Genomic DNA, 23,350 nt, shown 5'->3' with positions numbered 1-23,350 from the left:
GAAACAGCACAAATGCATTTAGAATTTCCTAGGTAAGCAATTTCATCTCCATGGCTGTGTGACATCTAACATGGAATCTACCTCTTGCTCCACTTCCTGTGGCTGAATCCCTTTTACTTTAGCAAAGAGCCTGAGATTTTCCCTCACGGTCAGGAAGCCAAATTGCACATTGGATTGTGGGCAGACTCCAGTGAGCTTGCTGATGGTCTCCAAGTCAGCCACTTCCGAAAGTGAGTGATTATAGATGGTGACCGATCCTAAAAGTTAAAGAAAGACAGCACCAGGGTAATGTTACATGCTTTATTTAAGATATTTTTAAATGAAACAAACAAAGAAACAATATATGTCCATAACGAAAGTCCTTTAAAGATATTTTACCTACCTGTAAGGAATACACTATTGACTAATTAAAATTTTAATGTTCACAATACATCTGATCCAGTTGGGATGCCAATTAATAAGCCTAAAACTACTTATCAGGAAATATTTAAACCACAAAGACTTTCCTAAATAAAGAGAACATGAATCTATAAAAGAATAACTTGAAGAAACTTCCAAAACTTTAAAATACCTGAGTGTGACTAGTAGTTAATGAAACTACTATTGAAATCAAGTAATAAACTAATTAACTAATGAAATGCACAGTTCATTCATTTGCCCATGTTCTCATCATTGGATAATTGTTTCATCACCTGATGTTGGGGCCGACAGTCCACTGAGTATGTTTAACAGGGTTGTTTTCCCAGCTCCACTGTGACCAAGGAGTGCAGTGATCTGGCCTTCATATATGTCCAATACCAGACCTGGCATTATTTCAAAAAAGTTACAGTCAGAGCTTACATAGTAACCTTACATTCTCTGAAATTTTCATAAATTCTTATAACATGAGTATATTTGGCTAGCTTTAGTCAAAATAAAATCCATCCCCGAATTCTTTCCTTTAAAATTGCACCTGCTGTGATACACATTTTATAGCTGTAATATTACCATAATATATTATTATATGATTAACAATGTTGAAGATCAAAGCAGTTTTGTTATTAAAGATGGGCTGACTGTAATAAGATAGCTTTAGGATTAGAGAATGTGATGAGTGGAAAATAAACTATCATGATGGCATCACACATCTCTCAAACCCGTAGAATATCAAGGGTGCAGCCAACTTTCTAAAATCGTTACATGGCTTTTCATTTACTGGGAAGGAAGCGTACTGTGTTCAAACAAAGGAGCATCACGACAGCCGGAATATCCGTTCTTACTCTACCAAGACAGCATCCCAGTGAGACATAGTCTCCAAACCAACCAGCCATGTTAAATATGACATTTTATTACCTTCCAAAGCTTCTACTGTTCCATGCTTTCCTTTTTTATATTCCTTTTTAAGATTTTTTATTCTGCAAAAAAATAAAAGACGAGAATGTTTTGAGGAGACTGTAGGGGACAGAGGGTTGATACATCAAGTCACCGAGGCTGTGAGGGAACCTGGGGATTGTCTTCCTTCACACAGGCCCAGGTGACCTGCAGAAGCTTCTAGGGCCTCTCGTTAAAGACAACACCCCTGGTCATGGTACATGGAACAAGCTACACTACAAACCAGCGCATGGCAATAGAACGCTCTGAGGATTGTGACAGATGACTGACTGAGAGGAAAGCAGGAAATTAAAGCAACGAGAGGAATACTATGGTGGCCATACTGGTGTAGAAAAAGGAGTGGCACACCCAGTAGAAAGATGGGGACTTCAGAGCGAGACCATCCTGGCCTGGGTCAAGTCCCAGTTGTGCCAATCACCAGCTCTCTTACAGATTCTATGGACTCTAAACTCACTGAGTTCAGTTTTTCAGCAGTAAAATGTCGATGACATTAGCAAGAAGGCAGCTACCTGCAAGCCAGGAAGGAGCCCTCACCTGTTGGTTTGGCTAAGATACTATGCATACAGTGCAGAATGCTTGGTGTATAGAAAACTTCCAAACAAGATGAGATAAGGGGACAAAGATAAGGGAAACTGATTACAGAGGGAAAAAATCCAAAATACATTGAAGGTCTGCTCTAAGTCAGGTCCCATGCATTTCATCTGCATTATTTTTGTACATCCTCACAACAAACCAGCAGGTGAGGCCTCCTTTCTGGCTTGCAGATGGCTGCCTTCTTGCTGTGGCAGGGAGCTCTGGTCTCTCTTCCTTTTCTTATAAAGACACTAATTTGCATTACTTGGGGGGGGGGCACCATTCAGTCCATAGCCTGGGTATAATCCAGTTAAGTACGGGACTAACTATGGAGAGGATGGGCAGTGAGGTGCAATGGCCTTGGAGTTGAGCACATATGGGCTCCAGTACTGCCTCTTACCCAAACCTGTGAGGCACTGGGCAAGTTGCTTGGCTTTTCTTCAGCTCTGTTTCCCCACCTTTTCTTTTTCAGGCACTAATGGCTGTTAGCTGGTTTTATTCTCTCCTACCAAATACACAATATGAATGACGGATTTTCGCCCCCCATGTTTTAATAAAATATAGCCTTCATGTTTAGGCAGTACATTCTACATTAGGCAGAATCCACTCTGGTTGGCACAGTCATGCATTTTAATTTCCATCCTTCTGCCTTCTGTCCTGAGGAGTGATTGTGAGCCCAGCTGCCTTGGCCTCTGGGGCAGAACGGCCTACAGCCGCAGAGCCCCGTGCACTGGCCCGCTGGTGGCCGTGCAGGCCACAGCAACGAAGCAGGACGGCAGCCTTGGGTTGCCAGTGCACAGAGCACACCTCCTAGGCCATCCCGACAGATATGTGAGAGTCTCTGCTTAGCCCTGATCGCACCCGGTTCTGGCTCAGACCCTGGAAGGGACGTGGAACTTCGAGTTCCAGCTCGGAGAGAGATGGCAATCCTTGACAATACGGCAGGAACTCCTGAAGAACAACAGAAGACTGCCGCGGTGTCTGTTCACGCTAAACCTCCGCGCTTGAGAAGCTAACTCCGCAGAGACTCTCAATATCACAACGATTCAGTTAAAATAGGTGAGAGGAAGAAGTGGACTGGAAAGGTGTCGTTGAGGAGTGAAATAAAGTCAACGCTGAATCACAGACAAATTTTGAGCAAAAGTCTAAAGAATTCAGGGATTTCTAGTTGCTTGGAAATAAGGGAATCAGCAGGAAGTAAAATACACAGGCTGCCTCAGAGGGAAAAGGCGCATGGCATGAGCACCCCTAACGTACATTTCCTGCCCCTCTCCCTGGAGAGTCTGCCTCCCTTTCCTGCCTCGCCTGCCTCTTCCTTCTCATCATATTATCCAGGAGGCACAGGGGCGAGGGACAGAGTGAATCACATAGAAAAGGGGGTCAAACTAACCAGGGAGGTGGTGGCAGCGTCTGTCACAACGAGAGCAGGCAGAGGAAGAGAGCAAAGCATGCAGAGCAGAAAACAGAGAAAACGGAAATAGGAACCCCATGTGTTCACAGGTGGTTGCTGCTGTACCGCAAGCTGTGAGCAAGCGTAAGTGCTGACAATGTGAGAAAGCAAGGTGTTATCGAGAGAGAGGGTCGCCCTTCGGGCGGGTAGCAGCCTGGACATCGGTGGGTACAAAAAGGCCCCGAGGGAAATCTTTGCCACATCTAGGCTTTGCCCCATAGATCTCTGGTCTCGGACCAGTGCTTTCTTTGCACCTCCATGGAGTTTATTTGTCACCTGATGGCTTCTTTCCCGTGAAATTCTGGAGACACTGGTTCAAAAGCATCATTAGGTGGAGAATCCGAATCTATTTCGCTCTCAAGGGCCATGTGGTCAGCCCTGGGGTGTGGAAACCAAAAGGAGGGCTTCAGGAAAAACCAGGGAGATTGTCGGCGTCCGTACTCAGCTACGTGCACAGGAGGCGAATAAACTTTGTGTCAGTCACCATTTAAGGATCCCAGGCACCCTAGCAGTAGCATTCTTCACCTAGTTCTGATACGAGCACTAACAACATAATTCATCGCTCTTTTTAAAAAGAAACAATCAGGAGGGTCATGGCAGGACAAGATCTTAGAAGGTTATTCTATAAACACAGTGCAGAATACCATTAGGCTTATTTTTAAAATTTTGAAAAAATGCTAATTTGTATTCAATACACTGTATATTTTATTTAACCCAATATATCCTAAATATTATCATTTCAATGTATAATCAAGATCGATATTATTAATGATTAATAGTATACTTTTTACTCTAGCACTAAGTGTAGACAGTTATAAAAATACAGTGAATGAAACCGTGTTGAGTCAAAATCATGATTGTACTTACTGGGCAAAATTTTGTCAAAATATAATGTCAATACCAAGTAGAGCAAAGTATCAAAAATCAACATGAAAAAAGTAGCTATTATCAGGTTTGGGTTTGAAGAGTCCAAATGGGTATTTGCATTCACATCATAGTCCAAATGTATAAGCTGAAAAAAACACATACGTTGAATATTAAGAGGATACACAGAGCATCGAGAATTATTATTGTCTTATCATAGACACTTGGATTGAAAAGATAAATAAAACATAATTCCTCTTTTCACAGAGCTCTAAGCTACTGGCAGATATAAGAATGAAACCATCTCACTACAAAGCAGTTTGGGACGTGAATGGAAGGAGGTCCCACCAGCCACAGAGGCAAGTCCCCCTGGGCAGGAGTAAAACTCAAGGGAGGTGATATTTGGGCTGGGCTGCCTACAGGGTTGCATCCTGCTTAGGGTGGGAAAAAGGGGGGTATTCTGGACAGGGGACAGGATTTGAAAGTAAAACCATGAAGGGGTGAACATACTTCAGCGGTAGGGCAGAAGACAGAACCATTACTGAGTATAGTAGGACACAGTGAGTTTATAGGCAACATCACCCTTCATTTAGCATTTATAGTTATGATGTCATAACCACAATTCATTTTCTGAGAGGAGATTCAGTTTCATTTAAATTGGCCAATCGAAAAATAAAAATGTATTTCTATGGAATTCTTGGTTTTCAAATACTTGGCGATAATATTTAGGGTTATGATTCCTGAGCATTAAACTAGATGCGTCTTCATTGGGATGGCCCATTAAAAGTAAAAGCAGAACCACGTCAGTGACGGAGCATCGGCCTGCATTTAGGGACTTAAAGGAAAACGAATTGGGCTAAGAGGAAAAACATAAAAACATGCATCTCCTATCTCTTCGGTGTGTATCTTTACAAAGGCAGATGGGAATTTTGCTGTTCAGCACCTGTAGCATGAATTATTCAGAGGGAATCTGTTATAAATATTTTGTAAAGAAATTAAATAGTCACATCAGCTCTTACCTGGGCCATCCCAGCTGTGAAAGCAAAAGGGCTGAGAAGGCATAAGGTCCATTCCAAAGAGGCAGGAAGATGCTTGTACAACGCGGTGAAGCCCAGACCCCCCCAGATGACCGTGAGCAGGAAGACGACCAGGCCGGCGAGGAAGGGCTTCTTTACCAGGACACTCATCATGAAGGCTAAAGTTATCTGAGACAAGAGAAACGCGTCAGGTTGCATATAATCCTCTGGGAATCATCAGGAGCGTAACAAAAAGAATTTCATAATACAAATTCTATTTCGCCCATTCCCTCCCCACCCTAGATGCTTCCTCGAGTAAACGCTCAGATTCCGCACACAGGGGAGAAGGGGCGGGGGCGGGATCGGTGGTAAGTAACCGGTTGGTGGCTTTTCCTGAGAGCGGGAAAGGGAAGGGAGAGAGGGGTTCAGTTCGCCAACTCACCAAAGACAGGCCATAGAGGAGAGTGAGGGCGAAGACCACCGCGTAGCCCGTTAGGACCACGACACGGGAAGCCTTTACAATGAGCGCCATCAGAGTCGCCGTGACCGAGATGAAGGCGGCGTATGTCACACCCCAGGAGAGCCTTGCGGGGAAAGGGGCGTCAGCGCGGCCTGCTGGGTCGCCGCCACCTGCCCCACTCCATCACTCGGCAAGCGACCGCGAAGCTCATCGCAAAGCAGGAGCAAAGGGACTCCAACAGCTCATCGATCAGAAAAGCTCACCTGCCCCTCAAGTTCCTATTCTACAGGGGGACGTAGGCAACAAATAAGCGAACAGGTAAAACAGGCAGCTAATTGCAAAATAAGAAAGAAGCTAGGTGATAAAATGAGAGTGAGGGGGAGAGGTTTTTGGGGAAAACAGTCCCGAGGACTTGTCGGTTCTAGACGTGTCTCGGTAAAGGAACTGTAGAACTACCGTGGCCCGAAGCCAGTGACTGAGAGCCGTCCTTTGCATTGGCGAGTGAGTCTGGGTTTCAGCAATCTCTAGAATTAGACTTTCTTTAATTCAGCGGAGTATGAAAGGTGTCATTCACCAAGCCTATACGTCCATCTACCTCACTTACGCCTAACGCACTCCTTTATGAAAGCCACCAAGTTCAAATGTGACACTTTATAGGCCTACGGAGTCCAGCCGACCGCTCCGCTGCTATGCGCTGCGTGTCGGACCGCGCCCAGGGACTTACCAGAACGCCGCCTCTCGAAGTCCCATCACTGTCATCAGGGGCTTCATGTATTGTCTTTCCCGGGCAACATTGACTGATACATAGTATATGAACACAGAGAAAGAAATAACGCAGAAGAAAATGAGAATGTTCGTCATAACTTCTGTTTGAACAACGAAAGGTAGTATCTTCATATTGATACCAGTAGCTGACATGAGCTCTTCCATCACTGAGTGATTTGTTGTGATCTAAAGAAAGATATTAATGAACAAATTGTTAGTATGAGGCTAATTATAACCTCATGCACTTCCTCTCATTTGAAAGAAATTATGTGCATTCCACATTTAAATAAATTCGCCTGTCATGGCCGGTCCCCATAGAGTTCCTGCCACACTCCAGTTCTCGTCTTGATTCCTCAGAATAGCCCTATCGACCATCTTCACGGGACAAAGTTCGACTCAATCTCAAAGCCTCGGCTGGTCACTCCAGTCAGTAGGGCCTCTCTGATACATCTCATCAGAGTATCTTGCTTCATTGTTTGCCTAGCTCACCATATGTAATCTCACGATAGACTCTAAACTCTTATTATGACTGTAAGTCCATTTCTCTCCCCTCACTATCCAGTATCCACGAAGAAAAGCACCTGTGTTCCACTCATTTCCTGATCCTCAGTGCTTAGTGCAATGATTTAAATACAGTCGTGCACCGCGTGGCAACGTTTTGGCCGGTGACGGACTGCATGTATAACAGTGGTCCCATCTCGTGACGCGGCGTCCTAACATCGCGGTGCACAGTGGGTCATGACCACATAGTATTTGTTCAGCGCACTGTGCCCAGTAAATTAAGTGAATAAATTAATGTATTGATAAGATAGGACCATTCCAAAGATACCAATCGCCCATCAAAATTTAACTTGCAATGCAATTTGTTTCTTTCACTTAATACTCACTTCTATGATAGCGGCGTTAATGGCAGCTTGAAACGCTATAAAGCCTTTCTCCCAGAACAGTGAGCATTCGCAGGTGACTTTTCTATCTCTTGTTCTACAATGAGCTTTGAAAAAAGAAGACAACATAAACAATTTTGATGGGATGGGACGATCTTGGTTATAGGAAAGATGAAGACCAGATGTTCCGAAATGCGCTCCAAGTTCACAATAATACAGCGCATGGTAGGGCTTTGCAGGTGAGGTTCGTAGAGTAGACCCAAGGAGGGCACACTAGAGTTGCTTTGCTCATGTAAAGATTCCTTCTCAATAATTTTTCATTCAATCTGATGATTCTCTCCATTAGCCAAGAATATTTTGTTGAGTTTGCTCTTCCGTTGCTTGTGCCAAAAAAGCACTAGGTTTTTTAAATATTTGCAAATCATTGAGCAAGAGCCATTTCTTGAGGTTGTATTTAGGGTTAACACAGGAATACAGTTATGTACCATATAATTATATTGGGGTCAATGATGGGCCACATATAATGAAGTTGAAAAATTCCTATAGCCTAGGAGCTGACTATTCAGTCAGGGGCACTGACCTCTTCTCCCTTAGATTGTCAAATAAAAATATGACAACAGCCAATACAACAATAGCTGTCCGGTGTGAATGAATTGAAATTATACCTTTTTTGTGTGAGATCAGCAAAAAATATATTTTTTTGGTGTGCCACAGAATTTTAGTAGTTTATGTGTGCCATGAGATGAAAAGGTTGAAAATCGCTGGCCTAGGGACACCATAGCCATCATAACATTGTAGTACAATGTGTTTCTAGGGTGTTAGTGGTGACACTGTTGTAAACAATCCTACTACACGGCCAGTCATATAAAAGCACAGCACATACAATTTTGTACAATCCAAAATACTTGATGGGACCATGTAAATGACCATGTTACGGGCTTACGTATTCACTATACTATATGTTTTATCATTGTTTTAGAGTGTACTCTTTCTCCTTCCAAAAAAAGTTGGCTGTAAAGCAGTACGCCAAGTTACGTCAACAGCAACCTCCCACATCTCACGTTGACCGCATCTCGAATGCATCATTTTCTCTTGTGCTTGATTGAACCTCGTGTTGTTTTGTACAGTGACATGCCCCCTACTGGGGATCAAGCCCGCAACCCAGGCATGTGCCCTGACCCAGAACAGAACCGATGACCTCTCGGTTCATGGGTCAATGCTCAACCACTGAACCACAATATATACGGTGAGGCACAAGTATATATTCTTAATAAAACAATATACTTAAGAACATAGGCTTTATTTGATAAGAATGAATCTCATTACGTTCCGGAATTAAAAATATGGATATGTTGTGTATGGTACTTCAGTTCTCACATATACTTCCTTGTGACTAATGACATAACAGCAAAAAAAAATTTTTTTCTAATAGGAAAGTTACCTGAATGGTCTCTGTGTTCCTTCATTATGGGGATTCTACCTCCCCAGAAAAACTTTAAATGATAGGAGAAGTTATCATTAAAGATGACTCTCACTGCATCTATAGAGTAGTTTAAATCCAGTTCATTCATGCTTTTTTCATCAGGCCATCCTGTGATTGTTCTTCCTGCCAGGTAAAAGAGGGGAACAGTTACGTCCAAAGACAGCGTACCCTATGCAATCACGGTAAAGCTATTTTATGTTAAAGTCATCTCTTTACTAAAGGCAGTGCTGGTCTTAAATAAGAGATGCACACTTGCTGTATGTGGGGTGGGGGAGTGGGGGGATGGAGATTCTAAAGCTCTAGATAAAATCAGAAGTGCTGTGAGGCAATCCTTTTGATCACAAACAGATTGTGCCTTCCCAAATAAAATGTTTAACCAATGACTTTGGAATAATAGCAATACCAATGCATACATTTAAACTCAAGTGCACACAGCCCTGTCCAAAGTTGAAATATATACTACAATTATAAATATAGCCTATAATTATAATATACGAGGTGGGGCCAAAGTAGATTTACAGTTGTGAGTACACGGAAACACAGTTTATTCCTGTCTTCTTGTTTATTATTTACTGTACTATTTTCCATACAAAAACTGTGAGTCTACTTTTGCCCCACTCTATTTATTCCCATTTGACAATGGCATCAATATGGCCAAACTCCAAAGAGAGCATAGAATTGTTCAATTTGGGGAGTGTTTCCCCCAAGGGACTTTGTTTATTCTAAAATATATAATGTAAATGAATGACTCTTATTGACCAAATTTGGGCCATTTAACCCACAGCCTGGATTCTGTTGAATGCAAACGCCTGGCAAAATTCAACGTGTTCCATTGTCTGCTGTATTTCCTGCCATCTGGCAGCTGGACCAGAGGTTTAATTAGACCCAGGTCTAATCCTTTGGGCCGGGACTACAGGTGGTGGCATAATCTTTCATCAGGATCATAATTTCTGACTGTCTCACGTTCAGATCCATTAATTCAACAAGAGTTTCAAAATGATGACGTCCTATTTCCATCATTTGTTTTTCATTTGGTCATAGAAAATGTTTATGAAACAGTACTTTCCAGCATCTGTTTGGTTAGCCAATAGTACAGTTTACATAGGATAAATGCTGGTGCTTCCCCTTTATTTACAAATGTTCATAACAACTGATTCCCTATCGTCCTCCAAAGGCAAACATTGTTGTCTTTGAACATCATGATGAAAGCGTGCATTTAAATATACATTGGATGAGTTTCAAATCCTTGCGCTTATTCATGGTGATGAAGCTTAACATATGCCAGCTTTGACCAGGGGGAATCTCTTGAAGTTAACTGCTGAGTTTTGTTGTTTCTTTTGGACACAATCTATTTGCTCTCAGTGGTTTCCTAGCTATTTGGAAGGCGGAGATTCCTCCCCTGTAAATGTCCTGCCCCAGATCTCTGCATCTCCTTTCCTCCTGCACTGAAACTCCTGCATTCCAAGGACCCAGGGGTGAGAGAATTAGACTATTCTATAATTAGTTATTTGGTATGTCCCACTTTATGTATATAACAGCCTAGGAATAGCATTCTAATGCTACACCACCACTGCAATTACTGAGAATGGTTTCGATCATCCTCAGATTGGTTCTCTCTGCGTTGCAGTGGCTACTGGTTTCTTCGCAATGGGTTCTCATCCTGTTCTCGGGCCCATCAGATACCCTGCTGCAAGCCTTGTGGTTGTTAGGGCTTCTGCCCCACTCACTTATATTTGGGGGCTCAAGGAAACACCTTATCACCTGTCTGTTGTAAACATTGCCTATGGTTTCTTGGTTTTGCTGTCTAATTGCTCTCAATTTTTATGTATCTCAAGAGATTAAAAAACTATGCTCTCACCATTGGCCAATCTTTTCAGAATATTCTCACAAACATACATTTGAACAATCCTGAACTATCTCATTTTAATATGGACTATAAAAAGGAAAACCCTCTTAATATAAAACTTCCTAACCAGGAGACTAGTAAATATGGTAAGAAAATCTCCTTGATGTTAGAAAGGAATGTGCATTAACATTGTGAATTAAATCTAGAAACTTAAGCATTTAACACAGTTTCTCAAAGGAATTCCAAAGCGAACCTGTGTATTTTGCAAACAAGGGCACTGCCCTGAATTTCTGGAGAACGTACCTTTCATGAATGGGGCTGAAGCCACTTTGTTCATGATCTCCTGGGTAGTTTTGGATTCGGGTGCAAATGCAATAACATAATTAGAATCATTGAAGTGATCTACACGTCCCAGGTCCCTGGCAGGCATCTGAAGGAAGTCATCAGTGTGGTGTACAGCTAAAGAAAACACGTACGCAAACACCACCAGCAGCAGTGAGAAAAACCATTCCTGCACAGCAACGAGAGGAGACGGAGCAAGTCAGTAGCTGCTCGGCCACAGACACATTAAAACACTTGTGTTTCCATGTTGCTTAGATTCCATCTTTCCTCTCCCCAGTTTTCACATGTCCCGATTTTCCTTCTGTCCTCTAATCTGCACCTTTTTAGATAAGTGCATCATCTATCAAGACAGAGCTGCAGCAGCATCTCCAATGATCATTGAGACTCTAAGTTTATGATGCAGGCTTCCAAGGCTGGGTCGCTTCGTGCGTGGCCCAGTGGCTTACAGTCATGGGGAAACCTGAGCGACAATGATAAAGAAGCATGAGGTGGCATGAAATAGATAACCAGACATCGGCAGGAGCAAGGTCCTGTTTCGACCTTATGTTTCCTGTGTGTGGAAGGAGATAGTCCCAAAATATTGTTCCTGAAGACGAGTTTTAAAAGTCTCTGTCATTGCAACGATATTCCGGAATTGGAGACGCAGCAGAGTGCACGTGAAGTCCCGCGGGAAGAGCGCGCTGCACGCTTAGCTTTACTTCTGCACATGGCCCTTAGAGCGGGTATATATCTTGTTCAGCGCATGGTCTTTAGGGCTGTGTGTCGGTCTATATCCTAATCTACGTGGTTAGATAGATAAACTAACAGGTACGATGTGTCCATGAAGAAGAATTAAAACGATGGTAGCAAAATATCTATCTAGAGTAGCATTTAACTTTTATATTTGTATTTATATAACCTTTACTCCATGCAGGGATTTTTATAGACCTTATGCTTGCCAACCCAAGCATTCAGTACATGTTGGTTGAAGGCACACGCGTGCACGCACACACACACATGCACACACACACAATCCGTAGGATCAAATGTTAATATATCATTCCTTGACCTATGGGTATTTTACGAGTGATTTTTTTAACGTATTTAATATGTTTTTCTGAACTTATTGAATTTTCTACACAAAGCACCCCTCACTCATTCCTGTGATCGGAAGAAAAGAAATACTATCTTAATAGAATCCAAAGTTCAAAAGGCGTTTTCTTTCCCTCTTTGCCATCTATATGCCCGTGATTTCCTTCCAACTGACGTCATCCGTGTCCACAACACAGCTGTGCGGAAGCAGGTGCTATACTTTGTCTTTTGAACGCTCTCGAAAACGTTGGCTTAATTTCTGGCTTAATTCTGGATGAAATGCTGCCTCTTGCTTTGGCTTTGACCCTGAACTTGTGTCCCTGTTCCTTCGTGAGTTTCAAATGAATTCAGAAGCTACGAATCGCTGTCTCTGCAGTATCAAGATGCGACAGTATTCTTCACGGAGTTTCTGACTATGAATTATTTTTCAAATGCCTTAAGGCATAATAATAGTGTGGAGAAGGCCTGGGGAGGGGCAGAGGCAGGGTAGAGAGGATCGATGGGGGGGGTAGGAGGGACATCTGTAATACTTTCAGAAATAAAGATAAATCTTTAAAAACACATAATAATAATATAGTTTAAAGGAATCTTATTTGAAATAATAGCAAAGTCCATAATTTAAAAAAAATCCAGTCTGTTAGTTAGAAATAGAATATATACGCAGCGGTATAAATAATGAAGATACGGCGTTTGTGCTGCCTGAGGAAACACTGCTTCGTCTCCCCCTGCGAGGACACGTGGGCCCGGGGCCATAACGTACCAACAGGGCTTCTCTCTTCATCCGCCACTTTTTCAGAAAATTCTTGCAGAGGAGGGCCCACGTTTGCTGGCCCACGCTCATGTGCCTCTTGTTCATCCCGACCTGTTTATTTAAAAGAAAGAAGGAAATGTGGAAGCGTGAAACAGGGAACGCTGTGCAACCAAACCAAGAAGAGGCGTCGCAACAGCAAAGAGGGGAGCGGAAGAGCTAAAAGACAGACAAAAGGGTGGTCGAGCTCACTGTTGAAATGAAACATTTAAAAATCATTAGATATCATCTGTATTGACTCCTCAACTGGACTGACAGAAATTAGAGTGTTTCCTAGAGCCAAGCGTTCTCGGCACCACCTGGCACTGTTCAGTCTTCTGTGGGGGCTGCGGGTTTGTACCGGGGAAGTTTTCACAGGAGTCCTCGAAGGGCCTTTAGGAAGATGCTCTTCAGCATGTGGACGCTTGGGGCACGGCGCTGTGAAACAAATTTTAATCGATGCCTGTGAGGATTGATTAGTTTAATCCTCGCAATAAACCTTTGGGATAGACCTTACTGTTTTCCCCATTTTACAGATGAAGAAGATGAAGCCCAGAGAGGCAAAGTGACCCCCCCCCCAAACACAGCTAAGGGTGACACGACCAGGCCTTGAACCCAGAGGGTGAAGTTCTGGAGCCCTCAGGCTTCGCCACGAGCCACACTGTCGTGGAAATTCGTCCAGGGAGTGTGGGTCACGGCTCCCTTTGGTGCAAGATCAGAGACTCTACCATCATCTAGACCAACAGTGAGGGGCTCTAGGAGGGATCCACTCGGGCTTCTATCTACACACTCCAGTCTGTACAATCGTTATGGGAAGCCCCAAATCCTGGAACATAAAGAAGGGTAGATTATCTTCAAAAAGCAAAGAAAAATATGTAATATTTAAAAGGAAAACTGGACTACAATAAATAGGAGAACATTTTAAAGTCTTTCATCTAATGACCTAATAAAATTCAAGAAGGTGGAAAGAAATTAAAAGCAAATAACATACTAAAAATTCTGACTGTAGTCATGAAGACCGTGCCTTCCACAATACAGAGAAAATGTTGTGATCCTCCTAATTTTTCAAACATATTTGAAAATGAGATTAAAAATAACTAAAATGAAAGAAAAAGATAAACAGTAAAGTATTTGATGAAGCGATATCCAAAAGGAAGAACATACAGTTGCAAGAAAAACACTGTAAAAATACAACAGAAATAATATCTCAAGGTAGTAGGAAGACATGCGTATTACCCAGAAGGCTCTCCTAGTGCCAAATGCAATGACAAAGAAGTATCAAAAATAATATTTTTCAAAGGATAAAGGGAAAAGTCTATAAAGAATCAAGTTGACCAGCCCTGGCCAGGTGGCTCAGTTGGTTGGTGCGCTGTCCCGTATGCCAAAAAGGTTGCGGGTTTGATTCCCGGTTGGGGCGCGTACAGGAGATAAGCAGTCAGTATTTCCCTCTCACATCTGTGTCTCTCTCTCTCCCCCGCCCCTTTAAAATCAATTTTTAAAAAACCACATATCCTCGGGTGAGGATTTACAAATTTACTTTATTTTTTTAAAGAATCAAGTTGACAGGATAGGAATCGAGTAGTTCAGGAGGGAGCAAACAGTTTGTAATGGAATGAAAATCAGCCCAGTATCTTCCAAGTGGAATTAAAAAAAGTGACTTGCTCAATTTCCTTTGGAAAAATCTACCAAAATAGACAAAATCAAGAAGAACACTGAAGAAAATCTATTTGCAATAGAACTAAAAACACATAACTCATGGACACAATATGGGGAAGGCCTGGAGGTGGGGTAGGTGTGGGGTGGAGGGGATCAATTGGGTGGGAGAAGGGAACATCTGTAAAACTTTCAACAATAAGATCAATTAAAAACACACACACACACGCAAACTACACTTTGATTCTTACAAAGTAGATGGTCCAGGACCTTTCTGTCTAAGGGCCATTAACTGATCACTTCAAGCCTAATGAAGGCAGCAGACTTCAGATATGACACTGGATCTGGTAGCGTCGGTGGAATGTCATTATTTATATGGTCATCTTAGTGCAGCCCAAGAACTACTAGTCTGTTTCCCAGAATGAGCCACACAGTTGCCTTGCAGAGGGCATACCTCGCTGTTTTCCCATAAAGCAGAATAAGAAAAAGACTCGGACTCGTAGTGTGTGAATGCCCATGAATTATCTCAGCTGATAAAGAAAAGAGAAGACCTCATCTTAGTTAACAAACCTAACATTCTAAAGGGGGGGGGGGGGGATTGGTCCAGGAAATGTTCCTAGGACAGTGCTTGGAGCACCAGGCTGGTTGGTCAATGAGAGAGACCTGGTTTTCAAGGTAGTGGCACCCTCCTTTGGTGCCCTATTGAACAGGGATGGGAATCACAGGGTTGCTATTGTCTCTTCCCTGATTTTACCCACGCGGTTGCTCTCGGCTGTTAGGTTCCAGGACTGAAGTCCTGACCTGGCCCATGCTGCCCCCTGCTGGTATTCAGGAGGCAACTCAACCGGGAAGGCCACCCACTCAAGGCGGCCGGGGGAGGCAGGGAAATAGAGCCTAACTATACTGTACTGTTGGGAATGGCGTGCTGTTGCTACTTACGTCTTAGAGGCAAGGAATCGTTGAAGAGAACTGGTAGGCAGAATAATGGCCCCGTGTTCTAGTCCTGGCATTTGTGACCCTATGACGTTGCCCGGCAAAGGAGAACTGAGGTATGGGGTAAGGTGGGAGTCAGTTTGCTAAGCCACCGACTTTAAACCAGGGAGGTACTGCTGGGTTATCTGGGAGGACCCAATGTGACCACAGGGGTCCTTAAAAATCGAAGAAGGGAGTCAGGAGAGGAGGTCAGAGGGATGGATGTTATAAAGGATTCAATCCATTGCTGATTTTGAAGGCGGAGGGAAAAGGGCAAGAGCCAGGGAATGGGGGCAGCCCCTAGAGGCTGCAACGGCGAGAAAACAGACCCTCCTTGCATCGCCCAGCTAGGAACGCAGCCCTGCCAACAGCACCTTGGTTGTGGCCCCGCGAGACTCACATCACGCGTCTTACCTCCCAGCTCTGAGGTGTTAAATCGGTTTTGTTTTAAGCCATTGAGTACGTGGTCATTTGAAATAGCAAATGGATACGGGAGCATGAGAGGGGGCCGGGAACAAGAGGGGGAGAAATCCTAACACAGTCCGAGGCAAGAGCATCGGGTTAGAAACAGTTGCTGGAGGCTCCTTCCACAAGGACGTGCCTTTCACCCAACCCAGGAGGGTGTGAGTTTACGTTTAGCAGCTGCCCCGGGATGAGCAGGACGACTCGGGAGCCGTGCGGAGAAGCTCCTGATGCCACCGCACGGGAGCAGGCTGTGGCCGGGAGGACCCCCCTGGAAGCAGCGGCCACATGCAGATCGGGACCTCACTGCCGTGGCGAACCAGGGCATGAAAGGGTTAAATATATTGCCCACTCTCTTTCTGTGATTAGTGCCTGTGCTGAGAATTACTTATGAATAAAGGCAGAACGAACATTATCTGACGGTCTTCATTGTGCCTATTTGTCTCTCACTGTTAACACTGATTTTGTTTCCCCCACAGCACAGCCTGATGTAAAATATCAGGAAAAAAAGCAAAAAAACCAAATGACTCACCAGAGTAGCACAAAACATCTAACTAGCTGAAATTGCTCCGAAAATCGTGTGATTTAGAAATAATAACTTGGCTATAAAAAAATCCAGTCGATTCCTGCCAGATAGAATTCCCAGTATTTAGAGCATAAATACATTGCACAACACGTTAGATCGAAATTCTTACGTACTTAGCATGATAAACAAGGTCCATAAAAACACTGCCCTAAGTTTTCCTGATGAAAATATTCTCAAGCCAGTTAACACAATTCTAAACTCTGAAAATCGTGTATCCCTCCCCCAGTACTTACAAATCCTCTGGCAGTAACATTGAAAACAAACATAAAAGTCAGTCTAATAACGCGGCAAGTGGCTCCCACTTGCAAAGAGGGAACAGAAAGTTACATTTCGTTCCATTTCTCCAACAGCCTATTAGATAATATATTCTATTTTGTCCAAATATGCTTCAGTCATGGTGTAAAAATGAGAAGGGGGAAAAAGATAATCTTACTTCTCCAACGGATGATTTAGCCATGCAATATAAAACACTCAGATGATTTGAAAAACCCAGCAGCTCATTAATAACTTACTGCATTTACTAGTTTCCATCCAAATGTTTGGAATTTCCTGTTTGGAGTCATAGGTTCTATTTCCATAGGCAACACAACCCGAGTTTTAGAGGTTAACTTACTCTCAGGATATCTGGAGCAATAACCTAGAGGCCGTTCACCCACGGGGCTCTGCGTGTCCTGGAGAACTCGCACTCCTTTTGGGTCCCTACTACGTTATGCTTTTAATTCCACATTTATTGTGAACAGTTCCGTCTCAGGCTGATTTCCGAAAAGGATTATGGTCTTAATTCAGCGGGGCTGCCAAAAACACTCTGCTCACATCCCATAGTGACTCTTTTACAGTTTTCCATTTCTTTGTCGCCCTGCCAGTCCCTCAGCAGACAGCGTGTAGTTTGCAGATGGCTGGCTGGACAGATCAAAACATTAGGAACTATCAAACCAAAAAGAATTTAGTCTTTCTCAATTAGCTTTTCCATACTAATGGGAGAGTTAATCCACCCCCCCCAACCCCCCACCCCCACCTGGCCAAACAATCTTTTAAAGAAACATAAAAGACAGTTCAGAGAAGAGCAGAGCAGAGAGAAGTGGAGGGAGGGGGGAAAGATTTAAAAAAAAAAAAAAGCTGGAAATACACCAATCAGGTCAGAAAGTAACTCCAAACTTTCCCCTGATATTTTGTTCTTAAAACCTGGACCTAGACTATGACAATGAAGCAAAGTGATTTTTTTCAAGGTAACAAAATGAACTCTGAATTTTCATCTGTATCTCAGTTGTATTGCACGCCCACTATCTGCAGCCTCTGCTCAGAGTGCAAATTGGGAGAAGCTTAGAGCAATGCCACACACACACACACACACACACACAGGACACAAAACTGCACTCCATCGGCTGGTTACTTCTGCAACAAGTCCCAGAAAAAACAAACTACTTCCTCTAAAAGCAACTTCAGATTTTTAGTATGTCCTGTTTTCCATATTGTTTATAAAATATTTCTAACAGGTCAGAGCTGCCATTCTATCTTTTTTGAGCATCTCCTGGAAGTCAAAGGTAAGGCAAGGCGGTTCCAAAGCTTCTTGTAATTCATGAAGTTTGCCTTGAGCTGAAGAAGGAACGAGTTCTTCTGAGCTGTAATACCTCCCTAAACGTGCGGCCGAAGGAAAACAGTGTGCAACCCGGGCAATTCTTAGGCCAAAAGACTCATCTGTGTCCCACTGCCCAGGGGAATCGCATGAGGTCTTCCTCACCTATTTCCTATCCCCTCGATATTTATCCTATTATGTTTACCCTTTGGTTAATTCTGTGAGTTCAGAAATCACTCAGCAAACAAAGCAGGAGCAGACTGAACTCATTAATGCATGAGACTGTCAAACATTAGCAAAGAAAACCACCTCTGATTGTTTCTGTGTGTCTGCCGTCTCCTGTAGAGGATGCACAATGATCACGTTTAATAGCATCGCCAGCATTTGTACACAGAGAACGTAACTTAGGAAACTGTTTTCAGTAACTGTTTCCCTGGAATGTTGTATCTAGGACAGGGCTGATGTGTTCTGGGCCTAGCTGGCTTCCAGACTCTCCTAGTCCTTCAGTATGTCGCCTCTTCTTTCCCAGGGAACCTCGGCAGCAGCGAAGCAGAGCGAGCCCTTCACTCACTTTCTTTTCCGACGTTGTCTTGATCAAGCCACATGTCTTCACTCTTCTAAATGAGCTTTAGCATTAGCTTGTCAGTTTACAAAGAATAGTCATTTCGGGATTTCGAAGTAGAATGGCACTGATTTTACAGCACAATGTATCACTTGGAAACCACACATGACATTTTCTATGTGCAAAACACACTTAAACATTAACACATTCGATCAAGATAATAATCTCATGCGGTGGGCACTATTATAATCACCCCCATTTTACAGATGAGAAAAGCCAGGCCCAGGAAGTTTAAATAACTTGCCTGAGTAACAAGGCCTGGGTTAAAACCCAGGCCATCTCCCACCTGTGAGCTCAAGTGAATGCACGTGTGTTCATTCAATGATTCTCACTTTAGGTGCATGCGTTTTACAATTCTCCTTGCCTTTTGCTCCAGTATATTTTGCAGCAACGTTCTCCAGGGCCAGAAGCCGTTTAGATTTCAAGGGATGGGCTTTGCATCAGGCTAACACATTCCTCTGGGGTTCTTTTCTGGCTACCTGGAGCGAGACTGGGATTTTCCTGTTCTTGCTTTTCACCCTTCCTCGGATCCATCTGCACATCCTGCCTGCATTTGGATTTTGTCAGGTGCTTTCCAAAAATTCCTCTGTGCTTTTTTTTTTTTTCCGGCTTGGAAACATCCCTTGTGTGATATGCATTTTTATTTGCAGTGGAATTTCTCAGGTATATTTCAGCCTGCTTCTATTATCTGCTCCCAGGATATGGCTGGAAACAGCATTTTATTTTTTTCACCTTGTCTGTAAATCTTTCTTTCCGTGAGGGGAGGTGGGTCCCTGGGATAACCCATCCATTTCATCCAGTCATCGGATTGCATAGTTAAGCTTTCCTGTGGTTTTCCATTTCTCCATTTCTCCTCTGACCATGTCTTTTCTGTTCCTTTTTTAAGGTTCCCCTATGTAGCCCTTCTCTCCTCAGATCTGGAAGTCAGAGTGAGGACGTTCTGTTATTTCATTCTACTAGTGATCACCCTTAAATGTTGATAAACATATTTGAACGTTACTCTGGCGACATAAAAAAAAAAATTCAGCCTGTATCTCTACCTACCTTCCCCCCATGACCTGCTCTCTCTGTGCCTCCACCCCACCCCTTACAGCTTACACCCTTTAGCATATTTGACCTTGAGACCTTAGATCTACTCCCCACTAGCTCTGCAATGCTGGGCAAGTGACCTATCTTGGAAGCCTCAGTTTCCTCACCTGTCAGGTACAATCTCCAACAGGGTCATTTAGGATTTAAAAATATAGGATCTGGGCATAGGGTAGGAATTAAAGAAAACAACACATGCAAAGTAGCACAGTACCAAGCGTAGAGTGAGCACTCAATAAGTGGAGCAATTATACTCTCCATAGTCTTGCCAACACTGGAAATTATAGGTGTTTTTAAAAAATTACTAATCTGGCCCTAGCCAGTTTGGCTCAGTGGTTAGAGCAACCATCTGAGGACTGAAGGATCCCGGGTTTGATTCCGGCCAAGAGCAGGTACCTCAGTTGCAGGTTCGATCCCCAGCCCTGGTTGGGGCATGTGCGGGAGGGAACCAATCCATGTGTCTCATATCGATGTCTCTCTCTCTCTCTCTCTCTCTCCCTCCCTCCCTCCCCCCTTCCATTCTCTCTGAAAAGCAATGGAAAAAATATCCTCAGGTGAGAATTAAAAATAAATACATAAAAAATTTTTTTAAATTACTAATCTGATTGATAAAAATCCTACCACCTTGATTAACATGCATTTCTTAGGTTACTTGTGATGTCAAGCATATTTTAACATGATTTTTGACCATTTGTAAATTATCTAATAAATCTGTTCGTTTCTCCACCTATATTTGTTACTTTGTCATTCAGGGTTTTTGGTTTCCGTTTTTGGTTTGAACCTGACTGAAAATGTCTTAAATCGTTCATTTTAAAAATAATGTTAACATATGATCTCACTTATATGTGGAATCTAGTGAACAAAATAGACTGACAAACAAAACAGGTCCAGAGGCACGGATGCATGGAACAGACTGGCCAATCTCAGAGGGGAGGGGAGCGGGGACTGGAAGAAATTAGCCAAAGAATATACATGCATATATGCATAACCCATGGACACAGACAATGTGGTGAAAGCTGGGGGCAGGGTGCCGGGTGGAGGGGGCACAGAGGGGTGGGAGTGGGGGACATCGGTAATAGTGCCAACAATAAAAAATAATATATTACTGCCTTCTCACATCTAGTTTTGCTGAGAGGAATGCTTACATAACATTGAATCTCATTAATTTGAGTATTTTCTTTTCTCACTAGGCTGTTTTAGGATTTTCTGTTTAACCTCAAGTGTATGAAATTTAACGACCATGTGCTTAGGTGTAGCTTTTCCCCTTTGTCCTGCATGGCACTCTGTGGTCACTTGCAATCAAAGAACCTGTGTCTCCCCCCCCCGCCCCCCCGCCCCACCCAAGTTCTGGGAAATTTTCAGCCAAATTCTTTGGTCGAATACTGCCTTCGGTCTACTCTTCCTATACTTTCCCCCCAGAAGTTAATTAGGTATCCGAAATCAATTATCCTTTGTTATCTTTTGCCTATTCACCATCTTACACTGGGAAGCAACCCATTTCCACACCACATGTAAAAAGTCCTTCCAGCATGTATCATTTTGACGCTGTCTCTCTCATCTGGTGCCTGCTGCTCTCTCCGGCCTTCCCTTGCCTTCGCCCTTTGTCCAGCTCCAGTCCTACTTAGACACCATCACTCTTTTTAAATGAATGCGCCACGCTCTCATTTTCCTGTTTGCTCTCCTGGGATGAACCCCCCCTCTCGGCTGGCCTTCTCTCAACGGCCAGGTCACTCTGCCTCACTCTCCCTGTCCTGCAGGTCTTGGCCATGACCCCTCCTCCCCAAGGAGCCTTCCCCGTGGGTTGGATGCGCCTCCCAGGGTCTCCCGTAGCGCACCGTGGTTACTGCTATTACAGCCTGTACCTCGCCACCTTTTAAACTAGGCATCTCCTCTCTCCCACCGCGGACTGCAAGCTGCTGGGGGGCTGCTACAGGATCCTCACTGCTACACGCATCACAGGGTCTGGGCCACCAAAATTGCTCCGTACCCATATTTTGAGTTTTTAAATGTACGATGTTGAATGTGAGGTAAGGAAGCAAAATAAACCCAAAACAACAAAAACCCCCATCTCACTTATTTTTCCTGGAAGCCTGGTTTTGAAAGAAAGATCTTGGTTGGGTGGTAGCCAGAATGAGTTGTTTTGCTCAAGGGTACTTTTTTTTTTTTAATGGTTTTTAGAAGAAGAAAGAAAAGGGAAATAACAAAAACATAGGGGGAATTAAGTAACAAATGGAACATTACTTTTGGGGGAAGGGATAAGCAGGGAGTGGATCAGAACCAGTACGAAGAGGATGGCCTTGGAAAGGAGAAGAGTGTCCTTGTCACATGAGAAAAATGAGGTGAAAGTGAGAACTGAAATACGATAAAATGAAGTGAAGATTTCACCCGAAGTTTAGGCTCAGTGAAGTAAGGCGGTCAGAGAAATACCACACGATTTTATTTTTATATGGAATCTAAAGAACAATGTAAACAAACAAAGTGGAAACAGACTCATAGACACCAAGAGCAGACTGATGGCTGCCAGAGAGGAGGGGGCTAGGGATTGGGGGAAAAAGGTAAAGGGGGTGAGAAGTGCAGGTTGGTGGTTATAGGAAACACGGGGCTGCAAAGTACAGCACGGGGAATGCAGTCGATAATGTTGTAATGTGTACGGTGCCAGGTGGGTATTGGAAATATCAGGGGGAACGCTTTGTAAAGCATATGATTATCTAACCACCATGCTGTGCACTTGAAACCCATACAAAATAACATTGAATGTAAACTCTAATTTGTTCAGTTTCTATATATTTCCCCATTAAACAAATTTTTCTTTGGTGAGCATAACAGGTTTTTTTTAAAAGTTATATAACATATAACCCCCCAAAAAGCAGCAGGAATACTGCTTGGTCTTCAAATTTTTTCCTGCTGATATTCAAAATGAAATTGCTATTGTTTCAGGAATAAAATAAAATAATATGTAAAGCCGACACAAATTTTTAAAAATTGAGCAGTACAAAAGCTATGCGTGTGTCTGTGTGTAGATATACACACACATGCATATACTTATATAGGATAAAAATTATTTTTAAATAGCAGTAAATACACAGAAAACTACTGATGAAGTGAAGAGGAAAATCAGTACTCCCCACAAACATAAGAGCTTAATAAAACATATTCAAAAAGTTTTAAAATCTGCAAAAATGCTGCTGTGATTCCATTGTTTTCAAGGTATATATGAAACCTTTGAATCCAATGCACATGTTGTTCTTTTGTGAGCTGAGGGACTCCTAACCCTGTCAACTTCAGAACAACTTCTGAAAAGGCTTCAGAGGAAGGTTCTGGGGTTGTCCTTGGTTGGGTATTAAAGCAAACTCAGAAACTGAATGTGTCCCAACCTGGTGCAGTCATCACGGTGCCTCCAGCTGTTGATTGATTACATCCCCCAGGTTTCAGTAAGAGGATTTTTGAGTAAATGTCCTATTTCAAGAAAGCCACACTTCAAGAA

General features: G+C 43.1%; 1 protein-coding gene across 3 annotated transcripts in view; it reads right to left on the bottom strand.

Moving 5' to 3' along the window:
* The window catches only part of ABCA9 (ATP binding cassette subfamily A member 9), a 44,633-nt gene extending 27,294 nt beyond the window's left edge, over positions 1-17,339 (bottom strand). For 2 of the 3 annotated variants that reach the window (XM_081115853.1, XM_081115855.1), the window contains exons 1-13: positions 16,532-16,581; positions 12,886-12,987; positions 11,016-11,223; positions 8,825-8,989; positions 7,387-7,490; positions 6,459-6,685; positions 5,717-5,858; positions 5,278-5,463; positions 4,262-4,406; positions 3,671-3,839; positions 1,333-1,394; positions 693-803; positions 82-257 (exon numbers count right to left, since the gene is read on the bottom strand). In XM_081115853.1, the coding sequence (XP_080971979.1) occupies positions 82-257; positions 693-803; positions 1,333-1,394; positions 3,671-3,839; positions 4,262-4,406; positions 5,278-5,463; positions 5,717-5,858; positions 6,459-6,685; positions 7,387-7,490; positions 8,825-8,989; positions 11,016-11,223; positions 12,886-12,987; positions 16,532-16,549 (1,815 nt within the window). In that variant the 5' untranslated portion in view covers positions 16,550-16,581. Of the gene's footprint in view, positions 1-81; positions 258-692; positions 804-1,332; positions 1,395-3,670; positions 3,840-4,261; positions 4,407-5,277; positions 5,464-5,716; positions 5,859-6,458; positions 6,686-7,386; positions 7,491-8,824; positions 8,990-11,015; positions 11,224-12,885; positions 12,988-16,531; positions 16,582-17,198 lie in introns of those variants that run through there. The other variant, XM_081115854.1, reaches the window with a different exon arrangement.
* Positions 17,340-23,350: the final 6,011 nt, after the last annotated feature.

Source organism: Miniopterus schreibersii (genome assembly GCF_964146895.1).
Source record: "Miniopterus schreibersii genome assembly, chromosome: 16".
In the NCBI taxonomy this organism is placed as follows: domain Eukaryota; kingdom Metazoa; phylum Chordata; class Mammalia; order Chiroptera; family Miniopteridae; genus Miniopterus; species Miniopterus schreibersii.
Note: the sequence above shows the minus strand (reverse complement) of the source record. Positions and strands in the feature narration are given on the sequence as shown.